Source organism: Orcinus orca, chromosome 18 (assembly GCF_937001465.1).
Source record: "Orcinus orca chromosome 18, mOrcOrc1.1, whole genome shotgun sequence".
NCBI lineage: Eukaryota > Metazoa > Chordata > Mammalia > Artiodactyla > Delphinidae > Orcinus > Orcinus orca.
Window position 1 is genome coordinate 55,159,591 of NC_064576.1, and position 14,572 is coordinate 55,174,162.

A 14,572-nucleotide genomic window follows, 5' to 3' on the forward strand; every position below is an offset into this window, starting at 1 on the left:
TACGTGCCACATCTTCTTTATCCATTCATCTGTCGATGGACACTTAGATTGCTTCCATGTCCTGGCTATTATAAATAGAGCTGCAATGAACGTTGTGGTACATGACTCTTTGGATTATGGTTTTCTCAGGGTGTATGCCCAGTAGTGGGATTGCTGGGTCATACGGTAGCTCTACTTTTAGTTTTTTAAGGAACCTCCATACTGTTCTCCATAATGGCTGTATCAATTTACATTCCCACCAACAGTGCAAGGGGGTTCCCTTTTCTCCATACCCTTTCCAGCAACTATTGTTTGTAGATTTTTTGATGATGGCCATTCTGACTGGTGTGAGGTAATACCTCATTGCATTTTGATTTGCATTTCTCTAATGATTAGTGATGTTGAGCATCCTTTCATGTGTTTGTTGGCAATCTGTATATCTTCTTTGGAGAAATGTCTCTTTAGGTCTTCTGCCCATTTTTGGATTGGGTTGTTTGTTTTTTTGCTATTGAGCTGCATGAGCTGCTATATCCTGGAGTTTTCAACTTATTGACTCCTGGTCTGAGTGAACAGAATTTTTTTCAGAAGTGTGATATAAAGTAATTCACAGTCCCTCTTTTTTTTTTTTTTTTTGCGGTACGTGGGCCTCTCACTGTTGTGGCCTCTCCCATTGCGGAGCACAGGCTCCGGATGCGCAGGCTCAGCGGCCATGGCTCGCGAGCCCAGCCGCTCCGCGGCATGTGGGATCTTCCCGGACCGAGGCACGAACCCATGTCCCCTGCATCGGCAGGCGGACTCTCAACCACTGCGCCACCAGGGAAGCCCCACAGTCCCTCTTTTGATCTAATTTTAATAATTGAATGCTAGCTCTTCTGTTTATAATCCATTTCTGACCTTTGGACCCATCTGCCTAGCTCCTAGCTCTGTGGGCTCTGGTTGTTTCAACTCATGCTACCAGGGGAGTCTCCCACTTTGGGCTGTCTTGGTAGATATTCTGCCCTAGGCAGGTGCTGGTCACCTATTCTTGACTCCTGATGGGTATTCAGGCAGTTACAGCAAGAAATGTTTCACAAATGGTATCTGATAGAGTCTAGTTAAGATTAATGGGGAATAAAAGTACTTTGCTTAGAAATAATTATCCATGGATCTAAAATCAACAAAAGTCTCTATAACAAAAAATACACAATTTTTTTTGGCGGGGGGTAGGAGGAGGCTTGAAATAGATCAGAAAACACTTTCACATTAATCGTTCTGTTCATATACTTCAAATTTGTACTTAATGCCTTTCTCCTCATGGACGTCAGAAAGAACACCTGGATATTCTGGGATAAGTTTATATTTTTCCAAATCAATTTTTGGAAAAAATGTGTCACTTTCAAATTCCGGCATGATCCTTGTCACGAATAGTCTAAGATGGCCTGGCTTGTTTGTGGCTTCCTTATAAACAGAACTGCCTGCCACTATCCAAACCATGTCCACTTTATTTGTTAATTCTGGTCGCTCAATAAGTTTTAAGGCGTCATCCAGACTTTTGGCAAGAAAATGAGCTCCCTGTGGAGGTTCCTTGAGTTCTCTAATGAGAACTATATTAATTCTGTCCCTTAAAGGTCGATTCTTCTCTGGAATGAATGGTGAACCAGATTTTCCTACCCATAATCACCAAATTCTGTTTACCTTCTACTGAAGAGGTTGTGGTCATTCTCTGGAAATACCTATATTCATTCCTGAGCAGGGGCCAGGGCAGGTCCCTGTTCTTGCCGATGCCCATGTTCTGCCCATGTACACAGCGACCATGCAGTTTAGTGGACGAACCACGACAGCGGCAGAAAACACTTCCCAGCTAGCGTGTCACACTGACGCGGGGATTACCCGCCAACTTGACGCGAAATTCCTCCATCACTTTTCCACGCTTCTTCTATATTATTGTTGACATCATCGGCATGGCAGACTTCACACATTCCATGATCTTGTTCTTGTTCTTTAGAATCATGCCGGTGGTTGAACGATTCATGTTATAAGAATGAACCACGTCCACCATCTTTTCGCCTCACTCCACTCTCTCAATTATTTTTACTTTTGTTTCCACAGTTATCCCTTTGTACTTCTTAGCAGTACCAGCTACAACATCGCTGTTTTTACGCTTGCTTCTGGACATCCTGCACTTAAAATAAAGGTACTGTACTACTGTACTCTATACAGTACTGTACAGTAAAGTACATAAAAGCACAACCACTTGTAGAGGATGCACACCTGTGACAGTGTACTCCAGACACGTGAACTAACTTATTTGATTGGACATGCGAACGCACGTTCACATTTTGAAAGTTCATAACTTGAAGGTTTGTATGTAGGGGACTTACTGTATCTTATTTATTTACTTGGCATTGTAGACTCAGTGCCGAGTAGGGTGTCTGATACCTAACAGATGCTTAACACATATTTATCGAATATATGAATGGATGAGTGAATGAATGACCTGTGGGTTCCAATCCAATTTATTTACTTAGTTCACCAACGTCCTCGATACTTGTGGATCAGTCTAATGAAAATTAATTTATGTAATAAGGCCATTTTTCTGAAGAGTCTTGGCATTTTTTTTTTTAACCCAGTTCTACATGCCACCTTTTTCATTTCTGTGTGTTTGTTTCCAGCTAACATTTCTAGTCTTCCTCCTCTTTCATGTAAAAAAGTCTTACCCAGTTGTTACTGACCACCTCAATGGCTCAGTCTCCACCAACCCTCCTCTGATGACCCTGGTTAAAAATGGCCACTCCCTCCCAGAAACACCAGTCAAATTGTGGTAGTAACTCTCTTCTTAAGTGTATTGTACAAATTACTTCCATATTCATTTTTTTCCTTTTTTCATTTTATCCTTACAATTTCCCTGAGTCGGAATGTTGGAGAAATGATACTCCCCTTCCACAGGTAAGGAGAGATATGAAGCAGTTAATGGGTATATTCAGGAGCACAAGCCTAGAAAATGAAGGAACATACACCAGAACTCAGATCTCTTCTATCCTCCTAGTCCCTTCCTCTTTATACTGCTGTATGATGCATATAGTCTCATGCTCTGGAATACATTATAATCACTTCGTATTAGTTTTATCTTCCCTACTGGATTGTAAATTCCTCCAGGCCCTAACTTCTTGGGCTTGCTAATAATATTAACTAAATCAATAAATTAGTAGATCCTCAAAACTTTTAAATCAGGAATTAAAAAAAAAAAAGAAAAGATTTGTAAGCTGCTTTTGCAATGGGTATAAAAGGCAAAAGAGCTCCAAGTTGGTACAGGAGTTGGAAAGCACTACATTGGCTTCATTTGTTGGTTAATTTTTGCTCCAAAAGGCTTTACTTAACAATTAATAATAATAAATCTGAAAAATAAAATAAAGAAAAAAAAGAATAACAAAGTGGGTCTTTCTATATCCAAGTCAGTACAAAACCATTTGTGGGGTGGAAGGTTACAAGTTTCTTCTTTGTAATTTTATCTTACATATAGCCAGTCATATGGCGGGAAGGGGTGGAGTAAGCAGGTTGCCACTTCTATTGCCCTCATGGATGGGAGAACCGTGGTATTATGAAGTATGATCAGTGGTTGGGCGGGGTGTGTGGGGGAGGGCAGGTTTAGAAAGGTCTGGTGTGGGTCTCAGGGAACGTCAGGGAACTTCGGCACTGCACTTAGACTCTCTGGGTCTCTCCTGGTCCGGCATCTGATGAGACCAACATCAGATCTAACATCAGACTGCAGGGCTTAAACCCAGGCTCTCAGGTCGGGATAGGGGAAGGAAGACGGGCCCCCATCACGCTTTGCCCCAACGAGTCCCAACGTTGGCTTTAGGCCCGCAAATCTGAAACAAAGAAAAAACTCCTCCACATCCTAGGGGCCCCAGCTCGGATCTGCCCTTTGGGTTGAGGGGACAAGTTGGTCTGAGCCTGGGTGAGAGCGAGATCCCTTGGGGCCCCGCCCTCCACTAGCGCAGCGGGAGAGGCATAGGTAAAACCCGCGAAAGGACCCGCCCTAACTAGTTTGTCCCTGCGGCCGCCTCGTAGGCAGCGGGGCGTTTCGAGTGCCCCGCGTCGCATAGCCATGGCTGCCCGTGGCGGCGTCGCCAGTGCGGGCGAGAGCCTGCGCTACGCTGAGGACTCGCCGCCCCCGACCAAGCGGTCGGACGCCGACACTGACCCGAGACTGGTGAGTCTGCGGGCTCTCCTGCCGTTCTCCCGCTCCAAGCTGCCCGAGCCTACCCGCTAGCGCTCCCCCACCGCCCCCCCCCCCCCAGTCCCTGTCTCACCTCTCTGCGCCCTTACCCCCGAACCGGGGTCGTCCCTGTGTTCATCCACTATCTTTGTACCACCCCTCATTTATTCAGAGTTGATGCTCCTCGGTGCCCGGCGTTGACGAGTAGGCGTGTTCGGAGAATCTCTGGTCCCTCAAGGAGCTTTCATTCTTGTCGGGAAGACAGACCAGAGAACAGGCAATTGCAGATGCAGTGTGATAAGTGCTGTAGGGTGGGTGTTCCCATCGTGTAGGAGGAGACCCCAGTCCAGTCTTTCGGGGCTAGGGGGTGAGGCCAGGGGAGGCTTCTAGGAGAAAGCGCTGTAACCATCGTTGTAAAACTAAGGTCTGAAGAATGAGTAGCAGCAGACTCGGTGAAGAGGAAGAAGCGTTTCAGGCGCCAGTAGTATCACCTACAGAGTCGTAGGCCAGGTAAACAGGGCCCAGTCAGACACAGTAAGGGGGTCTCTTCAGGCTGAAATGTAGAGCTGGGAAAAGAAACTGTCCAGTGGAAACAATGCGAGCCGCATACGTGTTTTTAGATTTTCAGTAGCCATATTTAAGAAGTGAAAAAAATAGGTGGATTTAAGTTTAACAATTCATTTTTATTTAATCCAGTATGTCCACAGTGATATTTTGACGTGAAATCAATATAAACTTTTTTTTTAAAATAAATTTATTTATTTATTTTTGGCCGCGTTAGGTCTTTGTTGCTGCTCACAGGCTTTCTCTAGTTGCCGCCAGCGGGGGCTACACTTCGTTGTGGTGCGCGGGCTTCTCTTGTTGCAGAGCACGGGCTCTAGGCGCGTGGGCTTCAGTAGTTGTGGCACGCGGGCTCAGTAGTTGTGGCTCACGGGCTTAGTTGCTCCTCGGCATGTGGGATCTTCCGCATGTGGGATCTTCCCCGACCAGGGCTCGAACCCGTGTCCCCTGCATTTTGATGAGCTTTAAGCAGAGGAGTGACCTGTTGGACAGTTGTAAAGTTCTCTCAGGCTACGTGTGAGAAGAATGGATTAGTTGGAGAAAGTCTGTTTTATCCCTTTTCCACACCACCTTCCGTGTTGATCCAGCCAGCAGTGATATGTCTTGCCCTTAGATGCACAGCACTTGTTGTCCATACTGTTCGTTGACTAGTCATACACAGTCTTGTGACATCTTTTATGTTGACCTGTCATTTTCCAGCATTTTTTTGTTTCTTAAGAGCAGAGACTGGGTGTTTGCTTCAAGTAAGCACTCAATTTGTAAGCGCTCAGTTATCGTTACTTAACTGATAAATTTCTGGAACAGAGTCAGTGGGCTAGAAAGGTTTCAGAAAGCAATATGCTTTTGTTCAACAGACATTTCTTGAGCACTGCTGGATACCAGCCAGGTATCATCCTTGGAAGAAGTAAACGAACGAAACAGATAAAAAGTTTGAAGTAGCAAACTCTTCGAGTTCCTGCTATGTCTGATTCATTCCATACCACAGCCCTGTGAAGAAGGTCCTTTTCAGTTGTCACTTAAACGAGGAGATGGAGACTCAGAAAGTGGTAACTCATTCAGGATCATTCTCCTAATAAGTGGTGGGCCTAGGGTTCTAAATCCTAACACTCTTTCTGCTGTGACTTGCTGACTCCTTAGAAATAAGGCTTTCTTTCTTTTTTTTATTATTTAACTTTTTTAAAAATTGAAGTATAGTTGATTTACTATGTTATGTTGGTTTCAGGTGCACAGCAGAGTGATTTGGATATATATATATTCAGGTTCTTTTTCCTTATGGGTTATTACAAAATATTTCAAAATATTGAGGATAGATCCCAGAAGTAAGGCTTTCTGAATAGAGTGTTCAGTCTGTGATGTAAACTGGATAAGATATTAGGTTAGGTAGAACTCATCTCTCTATGGAGAGTTGTAAAAATCTCAGTACTGGACTGATTTGCAAGGCAATTGGAGCCCTGTGGTATTTTGAAGATAGAAATAATATTGGTGATTTTTTTACATGTGTAGGTACTTTTATTTGGAAAAGGGAGTGTATAGAATCCAAGCTATCAGTTAGGAGACATCTTTAGTAGTCTGGGCACGTGAAGGCTAAAGTGTAGGCCAGTGATTCTAAACCTGTCCAGCCCAGAGCCCCCTTTTTATAACAAATATTAAAGTTTCCTGTAATATCCTAAAGATTTATAGGCAATAAAAAATACCCATAAGCATAATTTAAAAAAATCAGTGTACTGCTCTAATTGAAGCATAAAGGTAAAATAAGTATTTTATTAGAAAATAATGTGTCTACTATTTAAATACGTAAGTACTCAGGCATGATTACATTAGAAGACACAACGAAGAACTGATCAGTTGCTGGCATATTGCACCAGTGCAAAGAAATCATTGTGAGTGGGATGGCTATAAATGCAGGCTGATTTCAGATGTATTACATTGGCAGTTCAAATACCATAAGAGCCATTGTCATCGGCAAACTAATTTTTCCCAAGTTGTGAACAATTTTTGGTAAAATTTTGAATGAAACAAAGTGGAATCTTACCTCAATTTACATGATAGCTGCAATTCTGGAAAATTCAGTCTTCACTAAAATGGTGCAAAAATGATATATTTTATATGTAGTAAAGTCCTAGACTAAGATGATCATAGATAGGCTTTTCACCTACTCAGTGTCCAGTAGAGTCTTTTAAAATCTTGAGGGATGTGGGCAGTTGTTTGTTGTCCTGTGTTGTCTCATATATTTTAGGACTTCTAGGATCCATAGTCCTCATCCACTAAATAGCCTCCTTCCTATCCAACTTATCGTGACAACCAGAAAATGTCCTTGCAAATTTTCAAAAGGTCCCTAAGGGGCTGTTCTGCTTCTGTAGGGAATCACTGGTCCAGGCAGTGACCAATGATGAGGTGGAACATAAGAGAGTTGATAATAATAACTTTGGGGAAACTTAGAAGTACTGAAAGTGATGGGAGGTTGACAAAGTGTAGGATAACAAAGAACAAATGACCTAAGTATGGGATATATTTGCTAATCTTATTGAAAATAGTAGAAAATCAAATGTTTGTCAAGGAATTGAAGAAGACATTTTTCATACCATTTTTTAAAAAGATGCAATTTATTTTAAAGTTTTTGAAATATATATCTGCAGTTGTAGATGTTAAATAACTGTCTCATGTAAGCTTTCCTTTAGGGATTAAGAATTCAGGTTCATTAGCCTGTTTGGGAGATTAAAAGCTAAAAATATAGGAGGAAATACCTGCATAGTACTTTGAATAAAATACTATCTTACAATTAATTGTTTAATAATCACAAGTCATGATCAGACTTTGCTTTAGCAAAGCTGCTTCTCATGGACAAGTAGAAAAGAAACTTTAAAGTTAAGAGGAGAATATTAACAATTTTTAAAGCAGTTTGAACAAAATTCAGTTTGTATGACTTGGTAGCCTTTCAATTTTCAGTACTTTCCTGAAGAGTGTGACTCCTAGTATTATTAGGATGATGTAACACATAAGAAAATTAGCTACATATATGTTTCAGTGTAAGCAAACCTTATACATGAAAATCAAAACCTATCAGACATGTAAATTATCAAGTGCTTATTCATTACCAAAAAAAAGAGACCACTTTTATTTTTCAATTGCAATTGCAATTTAAAATATTTACCTTGAAGCTTACCTTTGAAGAAATCACTTGGATTATGTATTGTATATCCATATTTTTAACCTTGCCCTATTCTTTCCTCACTGTAAAACAGTGTTCCTATCATTGTTATCATAAGTGGAGGCTAAAATGTAAGCTCCCTGAAGAGGGACTTTGCTGTCTGTGTATTTCCAACATTTATAAAGGTGCCTGTTATGTGGTAAGCACTTTAAAAATAAATTGTTTAGTGAGTACATGTTATTCTGGAATGGGAAGGAATGAGAAGAATAGAGTTAATAAGAATTTTCAGTTGTCTACCAGTGAGCCCTACAAATAAAGATACAAAATTCAGCTTATCTAAAATGTAGCTCGTTATATCCCCTCCCTACACATGGTGATTCTCACCTATCCACTACCTTGAATAAGGCCATCAACACTCCACTTTCTCCCTTCTCACTGTTATTCTGTTGGTCTAGCCTCTCTCCTCTGACCTATTGTATTGATAATAGCCTTTAAAAACAGGTCTCTTTGCTTCTGGTCCTTTACAGCCATCAGTTATTTTTCTATACTACACAGCTAATTATGGTACTATAATTTTTTAAATTAATTTACCAAGTTCCTTTTTATAAATTTACCAAGGTCCAAACTTCCCATGGTAATTATATAAATTGTATAAATATGCCATTGTGATATACAGGACTGTTCATGAACTAACCCCTAAATGACTGACTTACGCAGCCTCATTCTCCATCTCCTTCACTGTACTGTACCCTGTGCTATGACTTTACTTACTGTAGTTTTCTCCTCTGTCTGAAATTCGTTGCCTGGCAAACTGCTGTTCTTCTTTTTTTTTTTTTTTTAATATATTTACTTTATTTATTTTTATTTTTGGCTGCATTGGGTCTCCATTGCTGCGCACGGGCTTTTCTTTTAGCTGTGGCGAGTGGGGGCTGCTCCTCCTTGCGGTGCGCGGGCCTCCCATTGGGTGGCCTCTCTCGCTGCAGAGCATGGGCTCTAGGCACGCGGCCCTCAGTACTTGTGGCACTCAGGCTCAGCAGTTCTGGCTCGCAGGCTCCAGAGCGCAAGCTCAGCAGCTGTGGCGCACGGGCCTAGCTGCTCTGCGCATGCGGTATCCTCCTGGACCAGAGCTCGAACCTGTGTCCCCTGCACTGGCAGGCAGTGATTCCTAACCCTGCGCCACCAGGGAAGCCCCTGCTGCTCATTTTTTAAGACTCAGGTTACTGATGTGAAGCCTTACCTGACTCGAGTTCCCTTTCCCTAGTAGAATAAAGTTGTTTTATCCTAAGTACTTCCTTAGAAAGTCATATACAGTTTTTTATTAAATTATTTCTTATACTATATCAAAATTATTTGTATATGTATAAGCACCTAGGTTGTGAAGTCTTAGGGCAAGAACTTATATGCTTGCTTCTGTGATTGGCATTGCAGTTGATACATGGTAGTTACTTGTTTATTAAATGAACAGCTATTAACTTTTATTACTACTGAGTGGCTTAATAAATAAACATGGATGTTTGGTTCAACATATTGATGCATGTATTCTTTTTCTGTTGGATTTCTCCTTTATGTTAGTTTCTAAGGGAGAAGAATCTGTGTCTGTCTTGCTCACTACTCTGCCCAGAATTTAGCACAAAGTCTGTCATAGATACTAAATAAGTATTTGTATACTTATAGATAAATGCTAAACAAATGTTTGTTGAGTGACTAGTCTCCATATTTCTCCATCACAGCTACCATTTTGATGCAGAATTTATTATTTTTTAAAAATTTTCCTCTGGTACAACTATTGTCTATCTTGAAAGTTAAATGTTGCAGTCTCAAGATAGAAGTTTTAGCATTTTATAACACTTTCAGGCAGTTCATATTTATCTAGAAGGTTATTTACTGCTTTTGCTGTTTTGGAAGAATATAATGCCTTAGGGAATTTGTAAACAATTTTGATGCTTGTTTTTTCCCCAGCAGTATCAGCTATGATGGAGTGGGCTGTTTTCCCAGTTCTCAGAAATTCTTTGATTCAAGATGGTGGAACATTTAAAGTAATGTGTGTTTGTGTGTGTGTGTTTTTCTGGTGGATATTTGAAACTAGATGATAGTAACAGATACCTGACTTGGCCCAATTGTTGAATTGCTGGCATTATTTAAATAGTACTTCTTCTCCTTTTTGAAACATGTCTTTTAAACTAAAATTAGATATTCTTTACAGGCAAGGACCAAGTTTTAAGGATCCTTGTTCTCTCAGTTCTCAGCATGGTACCAGCCTTGGTTACTGCTCTACAAATCCACTGAATAATTAAATTAACAAAGGAATGAAACAACTAGATGGAAGAAAAACAGAGGATTAGAGGACATGTTTTACAGTATGATGTACTGATGGCCTTAAGGAATAAAAAAGACTAAGATAAATGATATTCTCTCTCTGATTTTTTTTAATGGTAAAGACAGACATAAAATATAAGCATGTATTAAATATTAGGTGTAGTCAGAGTACACATGATGCTCTGACTTCTTCTGACGTGCTTTTCCAAATTTTGGTAACTTTATTGCTTGATGCCTCTGATAACACAGGCAGTCTCCAACTCTGTTTTTAAAGTTTGTCGATTCAATTCAGTATAATAGATTTTTTTTTTTAACACCAAATACATAGAAGCTATATACGAGGTGTGTGTGGGGAGATGAGTGAGCAGGATTGCCACCTTCAAGGACAGAGGGCAGCAAACTTCTTTTGTAAAGGGCTGAATAGTATTTTAGGTTTGCAGACCTTATGGCTTCTGTCACACTCCCAAACTCTGCTGTTGTAAAGCAGAAGCAGCCATAGACATACAGCCTAGCTGCAATGATGTTAAAGTTTTACTCACCAAGAACTTTATTACTGTATAGTACTTACAGTATTTCTAAATGTATTACATGGTTTTGATAAAGATTTTTTTAAATTAATTAATTAATTTTTATTTTTGGTTGCGTTGGGTCTTCGTTGCTGTGGGTGGGCTTTCTCTAGTTGCGGCGAGCAGGGGCTACTCTTCATTGCAGTGCGCGGGCTTCGCATTACGGTGGCTTCTCTTGTTGCAGAGCACAGGCTCTATGTTCGTGGGCTTCAGTAGTTGTGGCGCGCAGGCTCAGTAGTTGTGGTCCACGGGCTTAGTTGCTCGCTGGAGGTAAAGAATTTTAAGTAGAAGTTTTAGTAAGTGCCATGAATTGATACCTAATTTGTATATTTCCATTTGGGGTAACCCATTTCATTCTTTCCTTCCATGCTAGAAAGCTTGTGATATTCTATTCAGAAACAGTTCAGAATCATTGACTCATTTACTGTCAGTTTTGTGTCAGTGGATCTATGCCTAGCACTGAGTTTATTGTCTGTATTTGATCAATATGGTAAGGTTTTTTAACTGTGAGATTTTGTAGGGGATTGTTTCAGGTGCTTGTAGTATAAAATCACTTTTGGCCAGTACAAAAGCTGTGACCATGTGGGATCTTCTCATGATTTTTGTTTTTTAATAACCTTTATTTTTTTTCTGAGTTTGTCTTCAAACAGTGCTTCCCAATCTTTTAAACTTTTTATAATGTAACAAGTTTCATACCTGTCTCTTGCCCCCATAATATTAGTAATATTTTTTATTTTTAATCATTGAATATATAAAAATAAGGTAAAAATTAATGATATGCATGAATGTATTGAGTTTATGATATGCAAACGAATAGTTAGGGAGGAAATGAACTAACATTTAGTGAATGCTGTTTACCAGGCACTGTATTATATTCTCCCAATTCTCATAATAACCCATGAAGTTAGATGTTACTTTTCACCATTTTACATATAAGAAAACTGAGGATCCAAGAGGTTAATTAACTTTCTTAAGGTCATATAGCTAGTAAGTGGCAGGACTAGGATGTGAAACCAATTTTGACTCTAAAAGTCCTTGACTTTTATACTGTACCATATTATTTCTCCATCATTTAGATATAAGAAATTGATGAAATTCAACTCCAAGAAATGATATACAGCCTTGGTTTTTGTGGTACTTTTCAGAGTCTTCAGAAGCTTCAAGATATATTTTAAAATTCTGGTTTTTTAAATAAATTTATTTATTTTATTTATTTATTTTTGGCTGCATTGGGTCTTTGTTGCTGCATGCGGGCTTTCTCTAGTTGCAGCGAGCGGGGCTCCTCTTCATTGTGGTGCGCGGGCTTCTCACTGCGGTGGCTTCTCTTGTTGTGGAGCACAGGCTCTAGGTGCGTGGGCTTCAGTAGTTGTGGCATGCAGGCTCAGTAGTTGTGGCTCACGGGCTCTAGAGCGCAGGCTTAGTAGTTGTGGTGCATGGGCTTAGTTGCTCCACGGCATGTGGGATCTTCCCAGACCAGGGCTCGAACCCGTGTCCCCTGCATTGGCAGATGGATTCTTAACCACCATGCCACCAGGGAAGCCCTGTTTAAAAATTCTTAAACTTCAAAGCAGAGTTAATTTTATTTCACCTTAACTAAAAAAGGAAGAAAAGAATACTGTGTAATGAAATTAAGCTATAAGCATTACTACTGTAAGAAATTACAGCCTTAAAGTAAAAGACCCTATTGTAAGGGAGTAAAAGTAGCTTTCAGGAAATGGGATGATTTCCCAAGCAAGAAGAATAACCGAGTTACAAGGTGTTGCAGGTAAACCGAAGGAGAGAGTTTAAGGGGTGCTTTCCAGGGTCTTCGAAGTCAGTATAGTAAAAGCTTGTAAGAGTACATGATAGGAGATGTGGCACATATATACAATGGAATATTACTCAGCCATAAAAAGAAACGAAATTGAGTTATTTGTAGTGAGGTGGATGGACCCAGAGTCTGTCATACAGAGTGAAGTCAGTCAGAAAGAGAAAAACAAATACCACATGCTAACACATATATATGGAATCTTAAAAAAAAAAAACTGGTTCTGATGAACCTAGGGGCAGGACAGGAATAAAGACGCAGACATAGAGAATGGACTTGACACGGGGAGGGAGAATGGTAAGATGAGATGAAGTGAGAGAGTGGCATGGACATATATATACTACCAAACGTAAAATAGATAGCTAGTGGGAAGCAGCCACATAGCACAGGGAGATCAGCTCTGTGCTTTATGACCACGTAGAGGGGTGGGATAGGGAGGGTGGGAGGGAGACACAAGAGGGAGGGGATATGGGGATATATGTATACATATAGATGATTCACTTTGTTATATAGCAGAAACTAACACACCATTGTAAAGCAATTATACTCCAATAAAGATGTTAAAAAAAAAAGTACATGATAGGGAGGAGGCTAGCTAGAGACACAGCAAGATCACTTTTATGGTCAGCGTGCAAAATTAAGTGCAGGATTAAAAGGGAGATACCAAAGATGAGGTATATTTGTTTCTGTTGAAGAATTTGTTTTTAAAGTTTATTTTAAAGTAGACAGATCAGAGGGTTTTCTGACTTAAGTTATTTATTAAACCCTTCTGACTGGTGGGATCTACCACAACTTTTCTTTTTTAACCTTTATTTTTTCCCCTGATTTTAAAAGAAACAATTGTATAATAATATCATATAGTAATTGAAGTAGGTACCATTTATTGAATGTTTACCACATGTAAAGTACTAGGTGATGTATATGTATGTCCTAATTTTTAAAAACTCATAGCAACCCAAGGAGGTAGGTATTGTTTATTTCATTTTACAGGTGAGGAAGCTCTAGTATAGAGGTTAAGTAACTTGGCCAAGGTTATGTTGCTGATATGTAGAGAGTAATTCAAACCATATTTCTTTGAATTCCAAAGTCTGTGATCCAAAGATTTTGTTTTAGTGATAAAAGGTAGGTAATAAGAATATATAACTACTGTTAATGTTTTGTTTTATAGCATTCCATTTTTTTCCTGTGTGCATACATGCTGAACATTCCGTCATATAACTTGCTTTTATTCTCTAACGTGGTCTGTAAACATTCCTCAATATATTATTTAATTGTGGATGCATATTTTAGATGTGCCTTAGTTTATTTAATTATTCCCCTATTGTTGGATATTCAAATTGTTTCCAGTTTTATATATTATAAATAATGCAGTGATGCATATTCTCATATAAAAGTTTTTATGCACCTCTCTGATTATTTTCTGAGCCTAATGACATGAATATGTTTAAGGCTGTTGATTCCTATGGTGAAATTACCTTCAAGACAGATTGTCCCAATTTGAATTCGTAGCATCAGTTTGAGAATGTTCATTGAACCACTCCCTTGACAATTGTAAGGCTTTGAGTTGTTGGCTAAATGCATGCCTCTCATTATTAATGGCCTTTATACTGGAGTGTGACAGATTGCCACATGGCCCCATCCAGAAGTTGAAGGAGGTACTAGTAATCCTACTTTCATACTTAACAAACTGTTAGTTTTATATTAAATGTAGGAGTTTTGAACATACAACTTCTTGTTGGAGGTTGAGGGAAGGTAAAATTCTGTGAAAAAAAAAATAGGGAATTATATAAGGAGTGAGGACATCAAGGACCAGTGCTAGGATCTAACTTGACATTAGACAATTAAATGACACTATTTTCTCTGGGTAATTTATCAAACTACCTAGTAAGAAGTTGTACAAGGCAAAAGGTTTGTGAATGGGCACTAAAGTCAGTTAGGGATGTTGCATTGAGTATGAGCTCACACTGGAAAGATAATTGAATGATTTTTATAATCTA

At 39.6% G+C, this 14,572-nt stretch overlaps 1 protein-coding gene and 1 pseudogene across 2 annotated transcripts in view; one reads left to right on the top strand and one right to left on the bottom strand.

The window, feature by feature from the left end:
- Positions 1–1,221: 1,221 nt before the first annotated feature.
- On the bottom strand, positions 1,222–2,017 carry LOC101281986 (dihydrofolate reductase-like; annotated as a pseudogene).
- A 1,996-nt stretch (positions 2,018–4,013) lies between these two features.
- The window catches only part of DNAJC15 (DnaJ heat shock protein family (Hsp40) member C15), a 62,446-nt gene continuing 51,887 nt past the window's right edge, over positions 4,014–14,572 (top strand). Inside the window, exon 1 of one of the 2 annotated variants that reach the window (XM_049701228.1) lies at positions 4,014–4,171. In XM_049701228.1, coding sequence (XP_049557185.1) covers positions 4,067–4,171 — 105 coding nt within the window. In that variant the 5' untranslated portion in view covers positions 4,014–4,066. The remainder of the gene's footprint in view (positions 4,172–14,572) is intronic. The other variant, XM_004274563.4, reaches the window with a different exon arrangement.